Below are 22,897 nucleotides of genomic sequence, written 5' to 3'. Positions count from 1 at the left end.
CAGGAGGTTTGTTTTGAGGCAGTAGCCACTGCAAAATGCAGCTGGCCTCTCACATCTAGGGCTTCAATATCAGCAGATTCAATCAACCATTGTTGGGAAAAAGGACATCCTATTGGACAAGCGAGCTGCCTGTCATTTCCTAAATAGCACAGAATAGTGATGATTTACATTGTATTGGGTATTTTAAGTGATCTTAGATGCTCCTCTAGCAGTGCAATGAGTTAGTGTGTCTTATTTACAGAGCAGTATGTATGCATAGAAGTGATGTTCAAGTTGTGACATAGCATAAGTAACCCAGCAATGGCTGGTCATCTTTGGGAGAATGAGCATGGGTTCTGTTGAACACTGAAGCATTAGAATTTGAGCATTGTGGGTCATGGTTCATGACAGAGACTCTGAAGCTATTTATTGTCACATACCATCACATCGGAAAGACTGTGCTTACAAAAAAGCTCATTTTCCCCAAACTTTTATCTATTTGATATCTGTCTGTCTGTCTATGTATCTATTTACCTTCCAACCTATCATCCTCATAAAGAAAGGTATAGATGTGTCTTTTTTTTCTATTTGAAGAAAAGGAGGGAGATGGAAACAGACAAAGAAGCTCCTCTTAAAGAACATGGGAGAAGCGCATCTTCTAGTCAAAAGGATGTTCTGTAAACAGCACCATTTATCATTTTAATATGAAAATTTTTTACAGATATAACAACTTTTTCTCTTTGGAGAAGCCTCAGTTTCAGATCAGAAAGAACTTATTCTTCCCAAAGGATCCCCTTTGAAGAGAAGATTTTTTTTTTAAGGGAAAAGCAATCTAAGGCTGGAATAGGGGTATGAGGGCTTTCCCCTCTTTCAAGAATCAGCAGGTCTCACAAGACTGAGAAGCTCCTTCTGTCTCTTTGGTACAGTTTGAATTCATGTCAGGCAGAAGCCAAAGAGAGGATAATAACATTACATAGGATAATTACTTATATGTCATATCCCAAACCAATCATACCTGCTCAGCAAGTGTTTACCTTACTTCTACAAACTGTGTCTACTCCCTAAGCCCTGTACCCAAGAGCTATTCCTGGACCTAATTGCAGATTACCTCGTCATCTTTAATTGTGAGGTTTGTCCAGTATTCTTTTCTTTCACCCCGAGGATTCTCAGTAAGTAACCTTGACAGTTGATGGATTTACTGGGAAAGAAAATCTAATCTTTTTCAATTGAGTTAAATATTTACTCAGTCTTGCTCCCCTAAAGAAAGAACCAGAAGAAATTAGCTTAGTTAGCACAAGAAAATATTAATTTCTTATCTCCTATGAATAAAACCCGGAAAAGAGGAACTTGGGGAAAAGGCTCATTGGGTAAAGTGCTGCACAATAGTGAGGTTAAATTCAGTTCCACAGTACACATATAATAAGAAATTCAAAGAACTGGGCAAGGTGGCATGCGTCTGTAATTAAAGCCTGGGAGTAGAGACAGCTTGAATCTAGGGGTTTAGTGGTCAGCCAGTCACTGGCCAAAACAGTAAGCTTCAGGTTCAATGAATGACCTTGTTTCAAAATAATAACACTAATACTACTAAATTCTAATAATAATGTAGAAAGCAATAGGAGGAAGATACTAAGATTCCCACCTCTGGCCTCCACATATATATATCAAGATAAGTGCATAAGCACACACACACACACACACACACACACACAAATCCTGATTGGAAAAACTTAACTACAATTCCATAGAAGACTTTGGAGTGTGTGAAGCATTTGTGTATACATGATCTTATCTATTCTACAAAGACCCTTATGAGGATTAAATACACTGTTTGCTCTTACACAGTCTGAAACTGATAAATAATCGATTGTTTCCCACAAGACTATGCTTTTCCTAACCAGAGGCCGGAGAGGTGAAGTCGCTCCCCAAGGTTTACACAGCACAGAACCGGGGAGCTGGGACGCAGGCTGCAGAGCTGGAATAACGGAGATCCTGAGTTTATTCCTTTGCAATGAATGGCTTTGCTGTTTGGAAACAATGAGACTGCTTTTTTTAAATCTTTAAATGACACCCCCAAAACAGTCCAGTACCTGGTAAGATTCAGTAATTCCAAATAGACAAACACTACTCAGGAGAGATTTTTGAAAAATCTTTGCGCCTGAAAGCTTTAGCCTGCACTTACTCACCAGTCCTGCCCAGTAGCCTAAGAGTTTAAAGAAAGTCCGTTTTGATAGTCTGACTCATATTTTAAATTTCTAATAAATTTCTTACATGGTCACATATGCTGTCTCCCAGCTTTGAACCTCAGGTCTCATGCTCATTTGCACGTCTGGTTTAGATCATGTCTGAGATCCCTTGAAGTCTGAAACAGAGCCTGACATTCCATGATGTAGTGGGAACAGATTCTGCGACCAAAACTGGGGCCATTTTTCTCAGATACTTGGATGTAAGATTCCATTTCCTGCTCACCTGCCAGACCGGAACCAGACAGTGAAGAGTCCATTGGTGTGACCTCACCTGTACACTTCTCCTATGATGCTTTGTCCTTCCATGGAACCCACTTTAGCTTTTTAGCTGTCCGTCAAAGGGCCAGTCTCAGGAACTGTTGGTATTTGAAGTTTCTTCATTAGAATTGTCGTCTTAAGTCATGGATGGGAAAATCAGCCCGACTCTGAGTAAGTAGAAATCAGCAAACAGTCAAAAAGATGTTGTAGAGCTGGAAGATCCTCCAACATCAACCCACTCCCACTACATGTGAGTTAATAAAATGGAACTGGCTGTCCTGAAAGATCTCACTATCAACACAGGACAATCCAAGTACTTTTCAGAGGGAAATTATGGAGCACCCAAGAGCTCCATTTTAATCGTATTGGACCTTTCCAATCTTTGCTCAGATTCTGTTTTAGGTGAGGCCCTCCTACCCATCCCTGCCTGCTCCCCCTCCTGTCTTGCTTTGTTCCATCACATTCAGCAACTTCTTCTAAGCTGCTGCGTAGTTTGCTATTTGTTCTGAATTAAGTTCCACAGAAGAAGGGTGTTTGCATTGCCAGAGTTGTATTCTAGGCACATACATGGGTCTGGCAACAGAGAAGGCATTCAATAAAACTTTTTTTTTTTTTGAATGAGTGAATGAATGAATGTGTGGTAGGATGTGTTCACTAAGTCCAATAAGTGCTATGTGCAGGGTCAAGAACCAGTTTAGGGAGGGGTCAGAAGTGAGGGAAGTCTGGTCCTTCTCCAGAGATGCTCACCTAGCCAGGGAGGTATCATACTTGACACTGGATGGCTGAGCAGACAAGGACAGTAAATACAAAACAAGTGGTGAGTCGTGACATGAAGGTCTGGGAAGGAAGGTGTGCAAGGGTTGAAGTGTGAAGCAGATATGGGATCCAGTTGCCATGGCAAAGGAAGACATCATGTAAGCAGCATGGCCTCTCTGTCTGCAGAGCCGGGGGCAATCATAAACAACTCCATTGCCTAAATGAGCTGTTGTTTTCCATTTTGTTTCTTAGCTAGAATCCTCGTAAACCTGACATCTATCTGACCAAAGAAGTATGTGACTGAGTTGTGTCTACAATAGCCCAGGGTGGAGGGGAATTTTGGCAAATACCCAATTCAGCTTGTCAATCTGAATTCCTCTTCTTCCATGTATGACTCAATGCCCCAATTTGAGGCTTTATCAAAACAAATAGTCTATTTAGGCATCTGTGCCATTTGGACAGAGAGCCCACAGGGCAGACAGAATGAAAGAAGAACCCAGGCCGGGCAGGATGCCTTGCAGAAAGGTGGCGAGGCTGTGCCCAGTATCCGTGCCTCTTACTTCGTCAAACTTTTGGTATTTCAAAGCTGCCTGTTTCTTTCCAGCATTTTCCTCACGAATCTTCTTTTCCCTCTGTACACACAATATCTTAAACACTACTTTCATTGTGTTCCATTCCTGTGGGGCTGGTCCTGAGACTGAGGGTCTGTTTGGATTCCAGAACAAGATCCTTGAGAAAAGGAAACTTGAACCAGGATGTTTTTTCTTGCTTCTTTGACTTCCAAGCTAGACCAAAGGATTCCCTTTTTAACTTCCTCTTCATGCAGTCTTGAGAGATGCCAGGGTCCTCTGTAGCTCAGTGGAACAAAAATACCGCTGGAGGGAAGGCTGGGTGAGCTTTTGGGAATGGATCAAATGAGGAGGGGGATTCATCCCCACCCTCAGGACCAGCTAAACAGGAACCTGAGCAGTCCACAGTCACGGGAGAAGAAAAAGCTGATCACTCCTAGTCACCACCCATCTCTGTCTTCTGACATCGTGTTTAAAACCAGGGTTCAAGATAATCCACTGCTTTCTTTGGAATAAATTTACATCTTGGGATAACTGTTCGAAGACACTAGGTTAGAGGTGGTCCTCTGGGACTCTTGGGCTTCTCTTCCTTCTCAAGGCCTTCCTGGTTGAGCTTTATGACCTTCTTTTATTGTAGAGGTAAGGGCAAGAGGGAACAGACATCTATATACTATGTACAAAGTTCTCATTTATGGAAAACACAGTTGATCTCCACAGCAGACCTGTTAAGATTTGTTATCCTGCTTTGTAGAGAAGCAGAGATGACGTTCAAAAAAGACAAAGTAACATGACCAAGGGACTCAGATGAATAGGAACAGAGCTGGGATTATATCCAAGTGCCATGTACAACCACTGAAATCACCATTAGCAAAAAAAGGGTCACCTCCCAGGACAGAACCCTAAACTCTATTTAGTCTGCCTATTGTCTGGGTAAGTTGCTTTTGCCCTGGATTTAAAGTAGGATCCAGGCCAGTAAGTCGATCAGATAAGAGCACGTCAGTGCTGATTCGATCAGGAACATAACTGCAGATGTTTGCAATGAGAGGCTGTTCCAGAGTTATGAACTGGGGCTTCAGGAACCATAGTTAGCTTTTGCAGGAGGTGTGCAGCCCAAAGGAGAGTCCAAAGCAGAGAATCTCAGTCAGGTTGGTGCTCAGAAAAGTCAAAACCTCTACAGAGATAGAACCTACTAGGCACACAAGACCTCAGATAGAAAATCCACTGAGAGGATCATATAGGCACAGGCCCTAGGACATCTAACTGTCCCCAAGCAAAGACATGACATCTTATTTATTGGCCTCACAGAGGTTGGCAAGCAGACCCGGGTTTTCAGCGTAAACAGCACAGATGCTGTCAGCCTACCCAGCAAAACCCAGAAATTCACCGAGAAGTTTCAAGGAAAGTGCATCTTTTTCCACCAAGTACAGAGAGCAGGGCCCAGTGTAGTGAGGGACTAAAAGAGAGGCCTCTGTGTGCTGCTGATGGCTGTCAATGAGGTCATGACAGGAGAGAGCTGTGTAAAGGCTGATGCACCTGGGTCTTGGACAGTTGACTGGAGGCATCAGTAGAAAACAAGGTCTTTCCAGAGATGAAGGCCATATTTCCAGGACCAGTTTAACAGTGGTGTGTCTATGCCATGGTCACAGCCAGCAAAATCCTTCCCCTTCCAACAGGGCTCAAAGCTCATATTACTCTACCCTAGGAGGCTGTCTTGGAATCTAAGAGACCATTTTGTGTCACATTCAGCCACCCTGAGCATTGCATAATGGAGAAACTGTTCGGGGCACCATAGATGGGAAGCAGAATTATCCACAATGGCTGGCAAAGCCCAGGATCCCCGGCATGAGGCCCAGGTCTCTTTGCTTTGGCGAAAACTGACCTCAGGACTGCCTGAAACCAGAAACCTTAGTCAAAGCCCACTGGTGGCTGCTCAGCAAAGGAATCACAATAGTATTTGTCATCTTAGTACTCCTTAAAGCCAGGGGGTGTCAGCCTTCCCTGAAGCAGAAAGAGAGTTTGTCAGAATCAGGGCATAATTTTCTGCTGATAAAGCCATCTGACACCACAGAGAAGGTCTAAGAGCATCACCTCGGGTGCTGGCCTGGACCATCGCATTTTTGACACTGAATCTTTGGCCACCTCTAACTTTTCTTCTATGAAGCCAGATGTAGCTGTCAGGATTCGGACTCCATGTACCACATGCGGGACATCTGTATGTGTGCACTTGGCTGCTTGGAGGCACCAGAGCCCGAGGGAGAACTCGGCACTAGCTGGTGTTGACCGTAGCTAGGCAGCATCTGGCTCTGGAGCCAAGACTATCTGTAGGAATCTGTGCAGCAGGCTTGCCCCCTTCTCCAGCTTTTCTATGTTGCTTACAGGTATGTCTGTCACTGTGTCTGGCACTAGAGCTGACCTCATTGCTAGGTTTTCATTTAGGGGACATTTAATAGGAGAAAACACAGTCCCTCATTTTAGTGGTATCATTGCCCTATGGACGATGAGACCAGTTCTGATAAATGCCACCTCACGTATACTCACCCCCACGTAGATATCAGAATGTACTATCACAAACTAAGATGCTGATGACCACCCCGAAATGATACAGCATTATGGGACCACCATCCTATGTGCTGTCCCCTGTTGATCCAGGCATACAAATGAGTGGTATCCAGCGCCTGACCTCCCCGAAGGGACACACTCTCAGCTTCCACTTCAAAATAGGTGGCTTGCTGCTAGTCAGTGTTGATACAGTCTGTAATCCTCACCACCGGCCTGAACTAGCTAAAGACCTAGTTCAGGAAAGTAAGAGCCTTGGATTCTTTTCTGCTAGTGGACAAGAGGGATTATGTGCATCTAACAAGAAGGAGACACTGCTAATCTCATACATTTGTTTGCATGTATTTATTGCATGTTTATCATGTGCAGGGCAATGTTCTCAGTGTTGCCACACATTCCAAACCATACAGCTCCTTGCTGCAAGGACCTGGTGTTCCTGTGTAGAATACGAACAACGAAGATGAATTAGCGAATGGGGAGTGAGAATGATAGAGGGGGTGTGTATTTAACAAACTAGCTAACATGTTTCAGCTCCAGGTATTTTTCAGATGAGTGACAACAGCACAGGTCATCTCAACACCGATGATAAATTTTCTTCTAAAACATGAGTCATACTGGTTCCTGTGCTAAGTGTAGACTTCACCCACTTCACTTCAGCCCCAAAGATCTCAAGTGCTTTGAGTGCCCAAAACAGCTAGATGCCCTTGGCCTTGGGCTTTCTCACCTTCCTACTTCGACCTCAAAACACTGGTTTTTAATGTCAGTCCTGCAGGAAGGAGATGTCCCCTGAACCAAAACTCCTTTGTGGTGTTCTCACTAATGTGTAGTGAATGGGCCCTGGCACTGCTTTGCAGAAAGGACTTCTGCATATGTAGAGGGGCTGATGAGAGAAGTTTGTACTTTGTATGTCCAGTTCCACTGACGGGCCCACACATTCACTGAAGATCTCTGCTGATGGCATGGCCATTTATTGCTCGGTGAACTTCAGTGATGGCGTAGCAAGGATGGTTTGTGGAGCGAATTCTCTGTATCACCTCTGTCTTCACCCATGGTAGGATGAAATGGTACTGAGTTGGAATTCCCAGGCTTCACTTCAAGATAGGCTTGTGGGAGCATCTCCCTGCAAAGCTCAGCATATCTGACCCCCAAGGTCTGTTGACTCTTGGACTGAAACAAACCCTTTCCTCCCCAGGTTGTTTCCTTACAGCAATAATAACCCTAAGATACTTACACTTATCACCTTCCAGCTTATTCACTTTCTGTTCTGTTCTTACAAAATAGCCTCCACCCTTAGGTCCCCTGCTTTCCACATGGGAACTGGGCTGCTTAAGTCTTTGCTCTCTGTTTTCCTGGAGTCACTCACGACACATTGGGAACCTCCCTTGGCCCTATTGTTTGAATGATGAAGACCCTAAAGATGCTAGCTTAGTTCTTACAAGGTCCTGAATAGCCACTCAACCCTTCCTTTCTTGTCCCTTTCTTCTCTCCCTCTCCATCCCTATATGTCAGTCATGTCCACAGCACCAGCCACTAAGGGACCCAATGCTACTTACCTTCTCCTCCTTCGTCTCCAATAGTCATTGACATCTCGACCATTTCTTTTGCACATGGTCACAATACCTGGCAATCTTACAGACTTCATCATGTCTAAATGCAACAACTTTGTTTTACACGACTGACTTCTCCAGTGCATGCCCACAACACCGTACAGAATGTTGATTTTAAATTATTGACAGGAGACCTGTTAAACATTATGTTCCAAAACTTAGCTGGCTCTCCCTTGCCCGAGGTTTATCCTGAAGCTGAATGCACCCCATGGGATGCCAGAAAGTGTCCCTAAAGCGACCAACCTCATTCTAAGCTTATAACTGAGCTACTTCATTTTCTATTCACTTATTTCTTAAACAAGAAAAATTTGTTTTTAGGAAATAAATAGTATAATATATCAAAAATAAACACATACAACTTGAAGGGGTTGAGTTGTGTTTCCTTGTCCTGTTCCCTGCTTCCCTACCCAGCCCGTTCCCCCCGCCCCCACTTGTTCTGTTTTGCTTTTAGTGCCAATTGCTAAAGACTATAATTTTAAAAACTGAACTTTTTCCAGACCCATAAGGAATGTGCATGTGCACATGGATTTTTCCACAAGGACACTTCCTGTCTTTCAGTTTGTCTTAGCCAGTAATAGTAAAGCCAGGCAATCAGATGCATCCGTCTGTCCGTCTGTCCATCCATCCATCCATCCATCCATCCATCCATCCATCCATCCATCCATCCATTTTCCCAGCCCTTCCTTGTTCTCATTTGTTTGGGAGGTTCAGGACAGGCCAAAGAGGATGGTTTGTGTTTCACCCTGTCAGACAGTTGTTTGATGAGGTTTGTGCTCCATTTGTTCAGATGGTTTTTATGGTCCCTTTGTTGTTCAGGGAAAGACTTTGAAAGTCATAATTCTGTATCCTTAGCTCTTCTGGTAGGCCTGTGCCATGTCTCAATGGGTTTCGCACAATGAGAAAGGAAATGAGTGTTTCCAGGCAGTTACTTAAGCTGTTTCTGAACATGGTAGTGGAACAGAAAAGCTGAGTCAAAGTTCAGGCTTCATACGGTGCCGGCCTCTCTGGGCTGCAAGATCTCTGTCAGTTCATTCCCTGGTCAGCCCTAGTTGTCACTACACTTTTGGCCTTTCCTCTCTGTGTGTGGTTATCAGACACCACCCCTTTCCTGTCTACAGAAATGTCTGATAGCCTTGGTCAGCATACAGTGTGGACACAGCTCTGAGTGTCATTCCATAGCACCAGGGCCATGAGGTTCGAGGTTGAAGTTGGCTTTGCAGGAATATCATGGGCCTGGACCTTGAGATGTTCTTCCCAGGGGGCTTCATCCAGATATCACCGGTTAGATTTTCAGTCCTGCCCACCATCCTTGCATTGTTAAAAAGGCTTTTTATTTTTCCATGATTTGTGGTAGTTTATATTTTTAGAAAATCTTAAAAGTAGCTCACAAGTATTCTCACTTGACCACTAGCATAATCCCAGGAGTTAGATAATTCATGTACAGTTTAACTTCTACAAAGCTGAGGGTCAGAGGAGGCCTGTGAGCCATCCCACGTCTCACAACAAGTAACAGCAGGGATGGAATTTAAGCCAGTCCTCCAGCTTCAAGTTCAGAATTATTCCTACTGCTCCAGCTCCCAGATTAGACAAATAAGATGTTAGAGTTAATGTTCCTCAGGGAAGACTATACTTCAGGAATTTAGGTGCACAGGCAATCTTTCACACAACTCAGATGAAGAGTTATGTGTATCTGTGATTTCCTCTCTCCTGCCTAAATAACTGGTCTTTGCCTGGCTCATCTCTGTGAGACCTATAGAGCCATGTGCTGTACTTCAGGAATTTAGATGCACAGGCAATCTTTCACAAATTTAACTTCTGATCACCAAGAGAACATCGTCACATAGCCTTCCTGCAAAACAGACAAAGCTGATGTGCCTTCATGTGTTCTTTCTCATAGACCCTTCTTATGACTCTGTCAGGAGAGGGGGATGGAGCAACAATATGAACTCTGGCCTCAACAAAAGTAAGTAAATATGAAAAGCATTTGGGGGGGGGGAGTAAAATGTTTCCTGAGAACCAGAAGTTGGGATGTGGGTGTAAGGTCACGACACACACACTAAGAACAATCACTGATCTTCATGTTGTCTGACTAGATGTCAGTGTGAACTTGCAAGGGCTACCCAGACTTTTGAGGCTTATTTTAATTGTCCTTTGCTATATTTATGGGCACTTGGTTTTAGAACTTAGAAGGTCCGAAGGTTTGTCAGGACAAGTTGATTTATAAAAGAAAAGCAGCCGGTCTGGATTTTGTTATTTCAGCCAGGACAATGAATTTCTAGGGCATATATTCTCCACATGACAAGGCTTAGTCATGCCAACATCCTTAGCCCTGGTTAGAGAGACTGACATGAAAGATAACCTATGAGATGTTGTGCGTCACAAACATTACTTTGTCCAAAACTGATCAGCTGATGATTTGTTGAAATCCACCCAGTGTCTTCCATTAAGGGGCAATGAAAGAGAGCGAGTCACTCTTCAACCAACATCCATCTTACTGTCTCCAGGGAAATGAGGGGAAGTAGGGGAGGTTATGTTAATAGTGAGGTTGTATTCACGTAAGCGATAACCAGGATCTCTTTCAATTATGAGTGCACCGTGTTTGTTTACTCTGCATGCAGCACATGGCTCTATAGGTCGCACTAAGATGAGCCAGGCAAGGACCAGTTATTTAGGCAGAAGAGAGGAAATCACATATACACATAACTCTTCATCTGGGTTGTGTGAAAGATTGCCCATGCACCTGCTACATGAACAGGCCATGTTTTGGAGCAAGAGAAGACAGGAAAGCCTGGAGAGGTGGTTATCAGGGAAGACCATGGTGGTATGATTGGCAGTGAGGAACCAAGGCTTCTGAGTTTAGGATGGGTGGCGGACCAAAGATAAGAAAGGGATGGTGCATTCACACTGTGAACACAGACCCCCAGCTCTTTAGTCGTAAGAAGGCATTGAGTGCTAAACACTGTGAAGCGTCAGTTTGAAGACAGAAGTGTGAGTGTTCCAGTCACACCAAGCCACAGATCACACCAAAAAGAGCACCATACATTCAAAACTGGAAAATCCAGAGGGGCAAACATGAGAAACCTTGGAGGGGCTCTCACAAAACACAGTGTGACATGCAGCAGGTAGTCTTTGCTCAAATGACATGTTTTTAGGAGAGACCTCTGTAAAAATCCTATTTATTTCCTTGTCTGTTTGTGGGAGGACACCTGTGTGCATTTTGGGGACACAGTATACCAAGAATAGGCTTGTACCCATTCATATACACAGAGACCAAAGAACAACATTGGCTCTTCTGCTTTATCACTCTCTGGTCCCTTTGAGACAAAGTCCCTTACTAAACCCTGGAGGCCACCATTTGTCATCTGGCCTATCTGTCCAGCAAGCCTCAGCAATCTTCTTGTCTGTGCCAAAACCTCCTCGTTCCCAGGACACGTGTTACAAATGCACAGAACCACGTCAAGCTTTTATACGTGATGCTTAGGATCTGGGCCCATGTCCTCCCGCAGCAAACAGTCATAGCCACAGAGCCATCTTGAAGCTCAAGGTCCTACATTTCAAAGGAATAGTACAACCCCACATCAGCAGACGTTGCTCAGTGTTGTCTCTTCTGTTAAAATATAACTTCATTGCTATCTCTTCTGCCTGGAGACCAGCGCCAGCACAGCAGTGTAATAACTATTCATGAATAAAAAGAGTCCATGTGTCCGTGAAAGTGCGTACACGGCAGCTCATGTGCCCTCCTTCGGGGGTTATGTGACAGGAACATTTTCAGGCACTGAAGGAAAGCCTACTTGCCACCTTTCCTTTATCTCTCCACAGGTCCTCCCCTTGGAGCAACACAGACCATGGGCAAGAACACTGAGCAACGGCCCCAGCCAGGTATGTGACTCAAATATGTAGCCTTTCCCCTATGTGTTATACAGCTGTGGAGTCGGTCAGTGGTGGAGCCAGACAGCGTACAGTTGGCCTGGGGATTTAACCAACCACAGCCCAATAATAGTCAGAAGAAAATCTGCATGTGCACTGAGTGTGGACAGACTTGTTTCCTTTTCCCTATGCCTCCAACAATACTGTACAGCTGTTTGCTCAGAATTGTGTCACGCTGGTGAATCTAGGATGACTTAGTGACTATGGATAGATAGGCATAGATTATAGACAGACACCCCGTTTTATGTAAAGGACTTGGGCAGCCACAGATTTTAATATCCTTGACAGGCCTTAGGATGAATTCCCTGTGTATACCAAGAGGCAACTCTAGCTCACACACTGTCTCTTCTCTCCAAGAGGGATCTCTGGGAACTAAGCAGTAAGTCCTGGAGCCAGGGAGAGGTCCTTTAAAAGGAACTTAGAACTCAAATGGTCCAGTGCCTATGTCATAAGAAGAAAGCAGAGGTTCAGCTAGGTGAAAGGATTTGCTGCAAGGCAAGCAGAGCTGAAGCTCTGGAGCCCCCACTTCTCATGCAAGCGTTTTACTAAACCATACGGAAATGCCCTCACTTGGTGGATCCTGAGTTAGGACAAAGGTGCTTTGGAAGCTACGGACCGGAGACCCTTAGTAAAAAAGTGACTTAGAGACTGAAGTCTATGATACCCTCTGTAGCATGACCTCCTATGACTGCTGCCCTTGTCCCTGTCCCTGCCCTGACCCGATCCACCCATACCCCAGCCCCTGGCCTCAGCCCTGATCTTGCTTGTGTGCTTACAACAAATAGGAAGTTGACAGCCTACCTTGACTTAATTCTTTTCTGAGCTAGAGCCTTCTGTTCAGCGATCCCTGTGGCTTCCTGTCTTCTGGGGAAAGGTGCCACAGGGAGACCCTACACAGAGCTGAGGACAACCATGGCCCTCAGCTGCACTATCTTAATTAAGAATCTGAATTAAGATCTGAACAAGCTATTTGCCTTGGGGGTGGGCAACCATGGTTCTCCATTAGCACCCAAAATAAAGAAAGAGAAACTGCATTAAAAGGTGAAATTCAAGTGAAAACCAAGTCAGGTCGGGCAAATTTTAAAGAAGTTCCAACAACAACAACAACAACAACAACAAAATTGAATATCTGCCCCAATAATTTCAGTTTTATCAAAATAAATATTAAAATTTAGTAAAAAAAAAAATCTTAAAAAAAGCAGTGTTGGACTAAAAGGCTTCAAGAACCATTCAAATTAATTCTTTTAAATTTGTTGATAATTACTATTATGATTGAAAAAAAGCAGTGCTTTAAAAAATAGTGATTTCATAGCTAAAATACAAATTCTGGTTAGTGTTAACATTTTCAGGCTTAAAATTACAGAGAGTTTTGATAGAAGGGCATAGAGGCCAGCAACCCAACCTACTCTTCATAGCCGAGAAAACAAATACTCAGAGGTTGTCCAAACTCTGATTTAGTTCATGACATGGCTGGACAAGAACCCAGGCTACCTGGAGGTTTTTATAGTCCATCAGAAAACTCAGACATGTGTAATGTCTTCAGCATTAGAAAGAGCTACTAATGGCTAGTCATCGCTGCGGGAACTTCGTTAAGCCTGTTTAATAAGCAACCTTTCAGTTTATTCACTGCCTGGTTGAATTAAGACAGATGCTTTTCAAACGTGTGGGTGACTTGGTTTGGGGGTGGGTAATGACAGCATAATATAAAAGTGTAGAAACCAAATATGAAGAAGCTATGCTGTTGATTGGGCCCTAACTGTGATCAAGCTTCCCTATGGCCCTGAGATAAAGGAAGGAACCGTTGAGCTTTTCTTCATCTTGATGTGCTGTCAAATTATTTGATGAGGAATAAAGCAAGCTTTTTTTTTTTTTTTTTTTTTTTTTTTTTTTTTAGATCCTTATCAGATCCTGGGGCCAACCAGCAGCCGCCTAGCAAACCCTGGTGAGTTAACTTTAACCTACAAGCCTTTCTTTCCAGAATATTCATTCTATCTGTAAGGTAGATACCTACTCCTTTGTTCTTACTCCTAAGTCCAGACACCTGTCTGGAGGCTTCATGTGCTTCCTTAGTTAAACATGCAACTGTGCACAATCAGAAGCAAGGCCCGTTAGTGAGTAGCAGTGTCTGCTGCCAGAGGTTTATGATCATGGCAAATGACTCAGGTGGAAGTTCCCCGAGAGGGAAGATATATTCTCCGTTTTTCCCCATACAGGGCTCATGAATAAATGTCCCCAAGTGTTGTGGTTTTGATTCAAGTGCTGTAGTTATCGAGCCTTTGATAAAGAACGTCCCTGAAGAGTTGCACACAAAGTGACCTTGACAAAGGTGTTAAGGATTCGCCATTAAAAGTAACTCTCAGATGTGTTCTCTTAAACCCAAACCATGGAGATTGGGAGCTCACAAACAAAAGCCAGGCCCACAGGCCTGCTGCCCCTGGAGCACCACAGGGAATGCTAGCTGGGTCTCCTGCCTACTCTTTAGCCAGACTGTTCTTCCCCAGCAGATAAAGAGCCATTCAGCATCCCTTCCTGTTAATGTCACCTCTGCTCACATTCTTCTGTGTGGAATCGAGCACTAAGAGCCGGGCACTAGAAAGCTGCTGGAGAACAACCCAGCTTAGTGAACCCAAATTTTGTGAGGCTCTCTCTGCCACTCCCCACACCCACCTCCAGAGGCCCTGGGATGCTTGACACTCTTTAAGGCCAATGTTGAATAGCTTGAGAGATTTCAGTACTAAGTGAACATTGGGTAGTGACGCAGGTCTTTGTAGAAGAAAAGGTAGAACAAAAGGATGTGGAGAGTGGGGCTCCCTGAGATCATAACAGCTTTTTGGGGACAAAGCCAACATTCACTACAGCCAGCCGTGGGGGCAATCTGTCTTAAGATCTAACCTTGCCTAATACACTCATTTTGGCAGCAGCAGTAGAATTAACAGCATGTATTGTACCCTTTAAACTGGCTAGATGCGCAGGTCTTTGATGGCGAGCAAAGATTTGAAGTGATGGGCATGTGAATTACCTCCCTGAGGTCATCAATCATTATGTACACGTGCCAAAGTGTCACCCTACGTACAATTACTATGTGCCTATTTTGTTTTCTAAAGGAAAGAAAAAGTAAAGAAGGATTGTCTCCATGAGATTCTGGAATAAGAGAAAATAGGGGGTTTTTGGTTGTTGGTTGGTTGGTTTGGTCTTGTTTGTTTGTTGTTTTTATGGGGGGAGGGGCTTTGATTTGTTTTTGGTGTGTCTCTTTTTTTTTTTTTTTTTTTTTTTTTTCAGACAGGGATTCTCTGTGTAACAGCCCTGGCTGTCTTAGACAAGGCTAGCAGCCTCCAACTCACAGAGATTCATTTGTCTCTGCCTCCCAAGTTCTAGGATTAAAGGTGCATGCCACCATGCCCAGCCAATAAAGGTTTTTGTTGTTGTTGTTGTTTTGTTTTGGGGAAAGGACAAAGAATTGCCATGTTTAAGAGTCAGGACTGAGACTACTTTCTCCTGTGTCCTCCCTGCCTGCAGGAAGTGGGCAGATCCAGCTGTGGCAGTTTCTCCTGGAACTACTGTCAGACAGTGCCAATGCCAGCTGTATCACCTGGGAGGGGACCAACGGGGAGTTCAAAATGACGGACCCTGATGAGGTGGCCCGGCGCTGGGGAGAGCGGAAGAGCAAGCCCAACATGAATTACGACAAGCTGAGCCGGGCCCTCCGATACTACTATGATAAAAACATTATGACCAAAGTACATGGCAAAAGGTATGCCTACAAGTTTGACTTCCACGGCATTGCACAGGCCCTGCAGCCACACCCGACAGAGACATCCATGTACAAATACCCTTCTGACATCTCCTACATGCCTTCCTACCACGCCCATCAACAGAAGGTGAACTTTGTCCCTCCCCACCCATCCTCCATGCCTGTCACCTCCTCCAGCTTCTTTGGAGCAGCGTCACAATACTGGACCTCTCCCACTGCTGGGATCTACCCCAACCCCAGTGTCCCCCGCCATCCTAACACCCACGTGCCTTCACACTTAGGCAGCTACTACTAGAACTTAACACCGAGTGGCCTTCTGGCTGAAGTTCCAGCTCTCATTTTACTGGATACTCTGGACTTTAAAGACACAGTAGCCTTGAAGAGATAAGAAAACTGGATGTTCTTCCTTTTGGATAGAACCTTTGTACTTGTTCTTCTAAAAATGATTATGTTTATGTTAAAAACTTTTGCTTCCTCTGCCTGAAAAAAGAAAGAAAGAAAGAAAGAAAGTAAGTAAGAAAGATCATTCCATGGGCCAGTCCACCAATTTGGATTCTCAACCTCCTGTCTTTGAATGAGTTAAATATTTAGGTTACTGGAACGGTTATACCATGATTCTGAGGAAGAAGTAAGCATTTTCTTTATGACCAAAGCAGTTTCTTATCAGCACACGGGTCTCATCATTTTAGGATTCCCTACGATCATGAACCATGGGTTGGTCTGGTTTGGGACTTAGTAAAAATCAAGGCAGGATGTTTATAATCTTATCTTAGAAGGACTTAATTCAGCGGATGGCAACTGGAACACTGGCTGTGAGGCCAGTGAAGTTTTTGCCCAACTGGAATTTAAAAGATGTGTGTGTATGTGTGTATTAAAAAAAAAAAAGCCATGAGTATTAAAAAAAAAAAAAAATTCCTCACAATGAGCAGTAAGTGCTTGGCTGACTATCCTCTCCAGAAATAGTAAGAATATGAATGAAGAAAGTTTAACACAAACACAGACACTCCTGAAAGACAGAGGATTAAATAACGTTTTTGTTTTTTAATGACAGTGAGTCCCAGAACTTTGGAAGGTCATAGGGACTTCTAAACTCAGACAGATTCGCAAGCGCTGGGCGTTTGTCAGACCACCAGACCAAGGCCAACCAACCAAAAGGCAACTAACTGTATAAATTATGCAGAGTTATTTTCCTATATCTCACAGTATTAAAAAATAAATAATTAAAAATTAAAGAGTGAATAAACGAGTTGACCTCGGTCACAAATGCAGTTTTACTATCAGATCAATCATTGTTATTTTTTTAAAATATAATTTGTACATCTTTTGTCAATCTGTACATTTGGGCTATTTGTACGTTTTTATAGCTGGTCTTTTTTGTTGTTGTTTTTAATAAGCATAATGTGACTATTGATGAACAGAAAATGGGGAGTTAAAAGTCACCTGAGTTCTTAGGAAGAAAGGCCGTGATACAGTTATTTAACACACATGCTCAAACAAGAGAAAAGATCCGTTTAGATCTACAATGTTTCAGAAATGTTTGTAAATAACAGAGCTGTAATGACCTGAAAAGACAAACTTCTCCTCGTGTGCACGAGGAGCTCTCCTGCTCTATATATGCAATATATTTTTTAGATGTGAAAATATATATAATTTTTCAGGTAATCGTGACTTTTTAAACGATTTTAAGTGTTAAGCTGACAACTGTCCAATGAAGACTAAGTTGTAAAATAATTTGACCTTAATAAATTGTGCCTTCTTCTTCTTTTTCTTCTTCTTTCAGAACTGATGACATTGTTTTCTTATTTACTGCCAGATTAAAGGCTTTCCCATAGGGAAGTTGTCTTTATTACTGGTGTGTGTGTGTGTGTGTGTGTGTGTGTGTGTGTGTGTCTGTGTGTGTGTCTGTGTGTCTGTCTGTGTCTGTGTGTCTGTGTGTAAAAACACACAACATGACACACATTTAACAGTCAGAGGGCAACTTTTATAAATTAGTTCTTTCTCTCCTTCCTTGTTAATTTTAAGGCAGAATCTCTCTTGGTATTTCTCCCACCCTGTGGATGTCAGACCTGCTGACCCACAAGCTTCCTGACAGATCTTCTGCCTCCATTTCCCCTCTGACCATAGGGAGCACTGAGACTATCGGTATTCCTCCATGTCTGACTTTTTTTATGGGTCCCAGAGATCAAACTCAGTCATCTGGCTTTTGACACCACACCTTTTTCCCCTGAGGCATCACATTGGCCCTGAGGAAAAAATTCTTACTTATTTCTTGAACCATCAATAACCTCCCAAATGCATGCACTGCAGTGCAGCGGGAGACACAGTATCTGTGAGTTTCAGACGCTTGTTACTAATGATGTTTTAAAGCTTCTGTCTCCTTTGTAAGTGAGAGACAGGCCATAGGTAAGCTGTATCTGGGGAACTACAGCAGCAGCCCTCTCCAGGACCTGGTTGGTTAGACTTGACTGTTCCCCCGAAGAAGGAGAACAAGAGTCTAGCTTTCTTTCAGTCCCACACTATGGTTTTATGTACTCTCCAGTTCTATTTTTCAGCCCAATAGAGAAGCTTGCTTCCCGTGGCTTAAGGATCTTGTTCCTCTCCTTTACAATAAAGATGACTGAGACTAGAAATAGCTGCTGTTGTTGCAGGGACTCTCGCAGAACTGGTAACTCTCAAAACCCCTTAAAGAAGTTTGCAACCTGTGGTCTGATTCACACAAAGTAACTTCTAGACCAGGTAGGTCTACCTGAAGAAGAGGAGTTGAGCTCTGAACACTGATCTCCAACGTTTAAAACAACGTTTAAAACACCCTGCATTATAAAATGCATTAAGCACATATTTTGATATATGTATTTTCATATAGATGCTGATTTGTACCTTACATAGACAAAGCATATACAGGTATATATTTGTAGATTCCTCCAACCAGGATTGAAAACATTCAGACAGCGTTTTGAATTGTGGGATAAGGGGAGAGCTATTGAGGTTAAGAGTGATTGCTGCTCTTCCAGAGGGTCCAGGTTGGGTTGCCAGAATTTACTTGGGGTGACTCACAACTGCCTATAATTTTAGCTTCCAAGGATCTGACACCCTCTTCTGGCCTCCTCAGATACCTGCACACACAACATATGCTTACACAGACACACACACCCATACACATAAGTAAATAAATCATGGCATCTTTTGTGAACACACACAGACTCTTTTATTGGCATTTTACCTAATCATGTATTATAACAACTAATTACAAAGTGTTTACCTTGGGATTGATGTGATATACTATCTAGATATGATTTAAAAGATAGTAGAAGAATATTTGTGTAAACAGTGTGCCATTTTAAGTAAGTGATTTTGCCATCTATGATTTTTGTGTTTTTCACGTGGTCCTAGAACCTACGCATATCCAAGGAAAAGTAAGATTAATTATTTTTATGAACAAAAAGACAAGATTTTAGAAGAGGATATAAAAATATGTTTAAGCTGACATTCTGTTTTTTTTCTTTTGTATATTTTATCATCCCTGTTATCAACATTCAAAACAGAAACAGTGACCATTAGTGAAACAAACACATACATCTACATTCATATATGGATTTCCTAGTGCCTTCTAACAGAGAAAAGAATAACAACTTGGCATTGATAACTCAGACATTGAAAGACATGAGGAAGGCTAGGTATGTTTATAAATAGTTTATGTCAGTTTGCAAATATACAAATACTATTAGGGAAAATTAAGAGGCATTTATCCCTGACCCATTGCTGTAAGAACAGGATGCTCACACCATTAATTCACTTTTCAAATGTGTATACCTGTGCATGTGTGTGTGTATGTGTGTGTATGTGTGTGTGTGTATGTGTGTGTGTGTGTGTGTATGTGTGTGTATACTGTGCATATGTATATCTGTGGCACCTGCATACTGGTATCAGGAAATGCCAGAAGAGGATGTAGGAGCTCTGAAACTGGAGTTACAGGCAGTTATGAGCTGGCTGCCCTGTGATCTGCCTAACGTGGATGCTGGAAAACATACCTATGCTCTCTTCAGCTCCTGACACATCTCTCCAGCCACTCGTTAGCCCTCTAAAGAGGCGTGCTTCCTACACAAAGCTGCAACACTCAGTCCTGTCCCCTGAGTGTCACAGTGGTTCATTCTCTACTCCAGAAGCTGGTCCACTCGACAGGAGCAGAGAAATTTTGTGATTAAGCATTCGCTGAGGGAGGACTGACACTTAGTTCCTGTAGTGTCCAGACTGAACAGTCTCAGCAAACAGACATCCATGGCGTCCTCACTGCTGGTCCACTCCACCGTTCTACACTTGTGCCATGAGAGCTGCTTCATCTGATAAACTGTGGCAGCAGAGCAGAGACGGCGCAGCAACCCCGTGAGGGATTCTAACAGAAACAGATTCTCTCCACATTCCACTTCTGTTACAAACCTGGCCACAGCCCGTCAAAGCAGACGGATGGCTTAGTCCATTTGAGAAGTTATAATAAACTACTGTAGGTTCACGGGCTTATAAACAACAGAAATGTGATGTTCACGGTTCTAGAGGCCAGAAGTCCAATACCAAAGTACCATCAGATTTGGTGTTGATGGGAGACTCGCTGTTTATTCCTCATTCACAGGTAGTCCCTGATCACTGTTCTTACACAGTTCCAGGAAGCAAACAGCTTTCTGGTGATATACATACATACATACATACATACATACATACATACTCCTCTATTCATGAGAGCTCCTCATTTTTACTTAGTTACCTCCTAAAAGTCTCACCTCCAAATAGCTACACATTGGTGATTAGGTTTCAACATATGAATTTTACAGGGAAATGCTGGCATAAATATACAATGTATAGCAGTAATTTTAATTTCTTTTTTTGAGTTGTAGACAATTGTAGAACTTTATTCTTTTTTAGTGAGAAATTATTTATACTTTCTATTGAATATATTTTATTTACATTTCAAATGTTGTCTCATTTCCCAGTTTTCCCTCCATAAAGCCCCTATCTCTTTTCCTTTACCCCTGCTTCTATGGGGGTGCCCCTACCCTCCCACCTCCTACCTCCCCGCTCTGACATTCCCCTACACTGCGGCATTGAGCCTTGGCAGGACCAAGGGCTTCTCTTCCCACTGATGCCCAACAAGGCCATCCTCTGCTACATGTGCAGTTGGAGCCATGGGTCCCTCCATTTGTACTCTTTGAATAGTTGTTCAGTCCCTGGGAGCTCTGGTTGGTTGTTATTTTTGTTCTTATGGGGTTGCAAACCCCTCAGCTCCTTCAATCTTTTCTCTAACTCCACCACTGGGGACCCAGTACTCAGTTCAATGGTTGGCTGTGAGCATCTACCTCTATATTTGTAATGATCTGGCAGACCCTCTCAGGAGACAGCTATATCAGGCTCCTGTCAGCATGCACTTCTTGGCATCAGCAGTATTGTCTGGGTTTGGTGGCTGTATATGGGCTGGATCTCCAGGTGCGGCGGTCTCTGAATGGCCTTTGCTTCAGTCTCTGCTTCAAACTTTGCCTCTTTATTTCCTCCTGTGAATGTTATTCTTTCCTTCTAAGAAGGACTGAAGCATCTGCACCTTTCTTCTTGAGTTTCTTGAATTGTATCTTGGATAATCCAAGCTTTTGGGCTAATGTCCACTGATCAGTGAGTGCACAGCATGTGTGGGTTTTTGTTTTGTTTTATTTTGTCTTGTTTGTTTGTTTGTGACTGGGTTACCTCACTTACAATGATATTTTCTAGTTCCATTCATTTGCCTAAGAATTTCATGAAGTCATTGTTTCTAATAGCAGAGTAGTACTCCATTGTGTAAATGTCCCACATTTCCTGTATCCATTCCTCTGTTGAAGGATATCTGGGTTCTTTCCAATTTCTGGTTGTTATAAATAAGGCTGCACTGAACATAGTGGAGCATGTGTCCTTGTGATATATTGGAGCGTCTTTTGGATATACTCAAAGAAAGTTGTATTTTCAATATCTGTTGCTTTGAAACATTTTGAGAGGTTAAAAAAAACCAGTAGATATGTAAGAACATTTAAAGTGATTGTAGCCTTATGTAACCAATAGTGTGTGCATGCACCTGGGTAATGAGCCCAACACATGAGTTCTGTCCATCGTAAGTGAATGAAGTACGGTTTCATAAACAGGCTATTTTCAGTTGAAACCAAGTGAGAGAGAAGGATCCAGAATACCAAGGAAGAAAGGAATATCCATTAATCCCAAAGCACAACCAGAGCAAGGTATTTTTTTGTGCATATTTTAAAAATCCACTGCAGATCAAAAAATATCATTTTTAAAAATTGCATCTGCATTCAACATGTACAGACATTTACTACCCCTAAATATAATTTTGTTATTATATATAATATTTAGAAATATATATAAAGCATTATATATAATATTCTCTTATTCCCCAAATAATATAGTGTGGCAATTATTCCCTTTGTCTTTACATTTCATTAAGCAATAGAAGTAATTTAGAGTGATTTGAAAATATAGTGAATACATTATATAGAAGCACCATGCCATTGTATATAAGTGACTTAAGCTTCAGGGATTTGGGTATCTCTGTGACTTTCGGAAACTAATACCCTTCAAATGGAAAGGTACAAATATATTGTTTGAAAGTTTTTTAGATTTACTTATCTTACTTTGTTTTATGTGCATGGGTGTTTTACCTGCATGCAAGTATGTGTACCACGTTTAGTGCCTGATGCTAAAGGAGGCCAGAGAGGAGGAGTGTTAGATCCCTGTTCCTGGAGTTACTGGTTGGGAGTCACCATGTGGGTATTGAAAACTGAACCCTGTCCCTGGGCAGGAAGTGCCCTCAAGAGCTGGGCCACCACATCTCCAGCCAGCTTTCTATGAGAAAGTTTGGAATCTGAGGAATTGCTGTCACATACCATTTTCCCTTGTGTTTCTTTATTGATAACCATCAGGCAAACATGGTGCTTTGAAAACTGCTGGGAAAGTTAACTTTGGAAGAATGTGCTTGGGGGCGTGGTCTGTGAGCATGAGGTCTGCTGCCAGCCAGCATCCTGTACCTTGCTGTGGTCTGACTCTTCACAGAGGTTCCTTTATGCATCTAGAACACTTGAAGTAGCAAAGAAGTGGAGTGTCTGTGAAAACCAGGAGCGAGGATGCAGAATAGAAAGGGGCAGGAGTTGGGTTCTGGTGAACACAGAGGCTTCACTTTTATTCAAGAAGGTCTTTGTGATTTGTGAAAATACACACCGAGCACTTCAT

General features: G+C 42.8%; 1 protein-coding gene across 1 annotated transcript in view; it reads left to right on the top strand.

Annotated features, from left to right (window-relative positions):
• The window catches only part of FLI1 (Fli-1 proto-oncogene, ETS transcription factor), a 114,282-nt gene extending 96,885 nt beyond the window's left edge, over positions 1–17,397 (top strand). The window contains exons 6-9 of the mRNA XM_080929672.1: positions 9,866–9,931; positions 11,788–11,847; positions 13,790–13,837; positions 15,412–17,397. Of these exons, the coding sequence (XP_080785798.1) occupies positions 9,866–9,931; positions 11,788–11,847; positions 13,790–13,837; positions 15,412–15,941 (704 nt within the window). The 3' untranslated portion in view covers positions 15,942–17,397. The remainder of the gene's footprint in view (positions 1–9,865; positions 9,932–11,787; positions 11,848–13,789; positions 13,838–15,411) is intronic.
• The last annotated feature ends 5,500 nt before the right edge of the window (positions 17,398–22,897 follow it).

This window comes from Micromys minutus (assembly GCF_963924665.1).
Source record: "Micromys minutus genome assembly, chromosome: 16".
NCBI lineage: Eukaryota > Metazoa > Chordata > Mammalia > Rodentia > Muridae > Micromys > Micromys minutus.
This window is presented reverse-complemented; position numbering and strand designations above follow the sequence as displayed.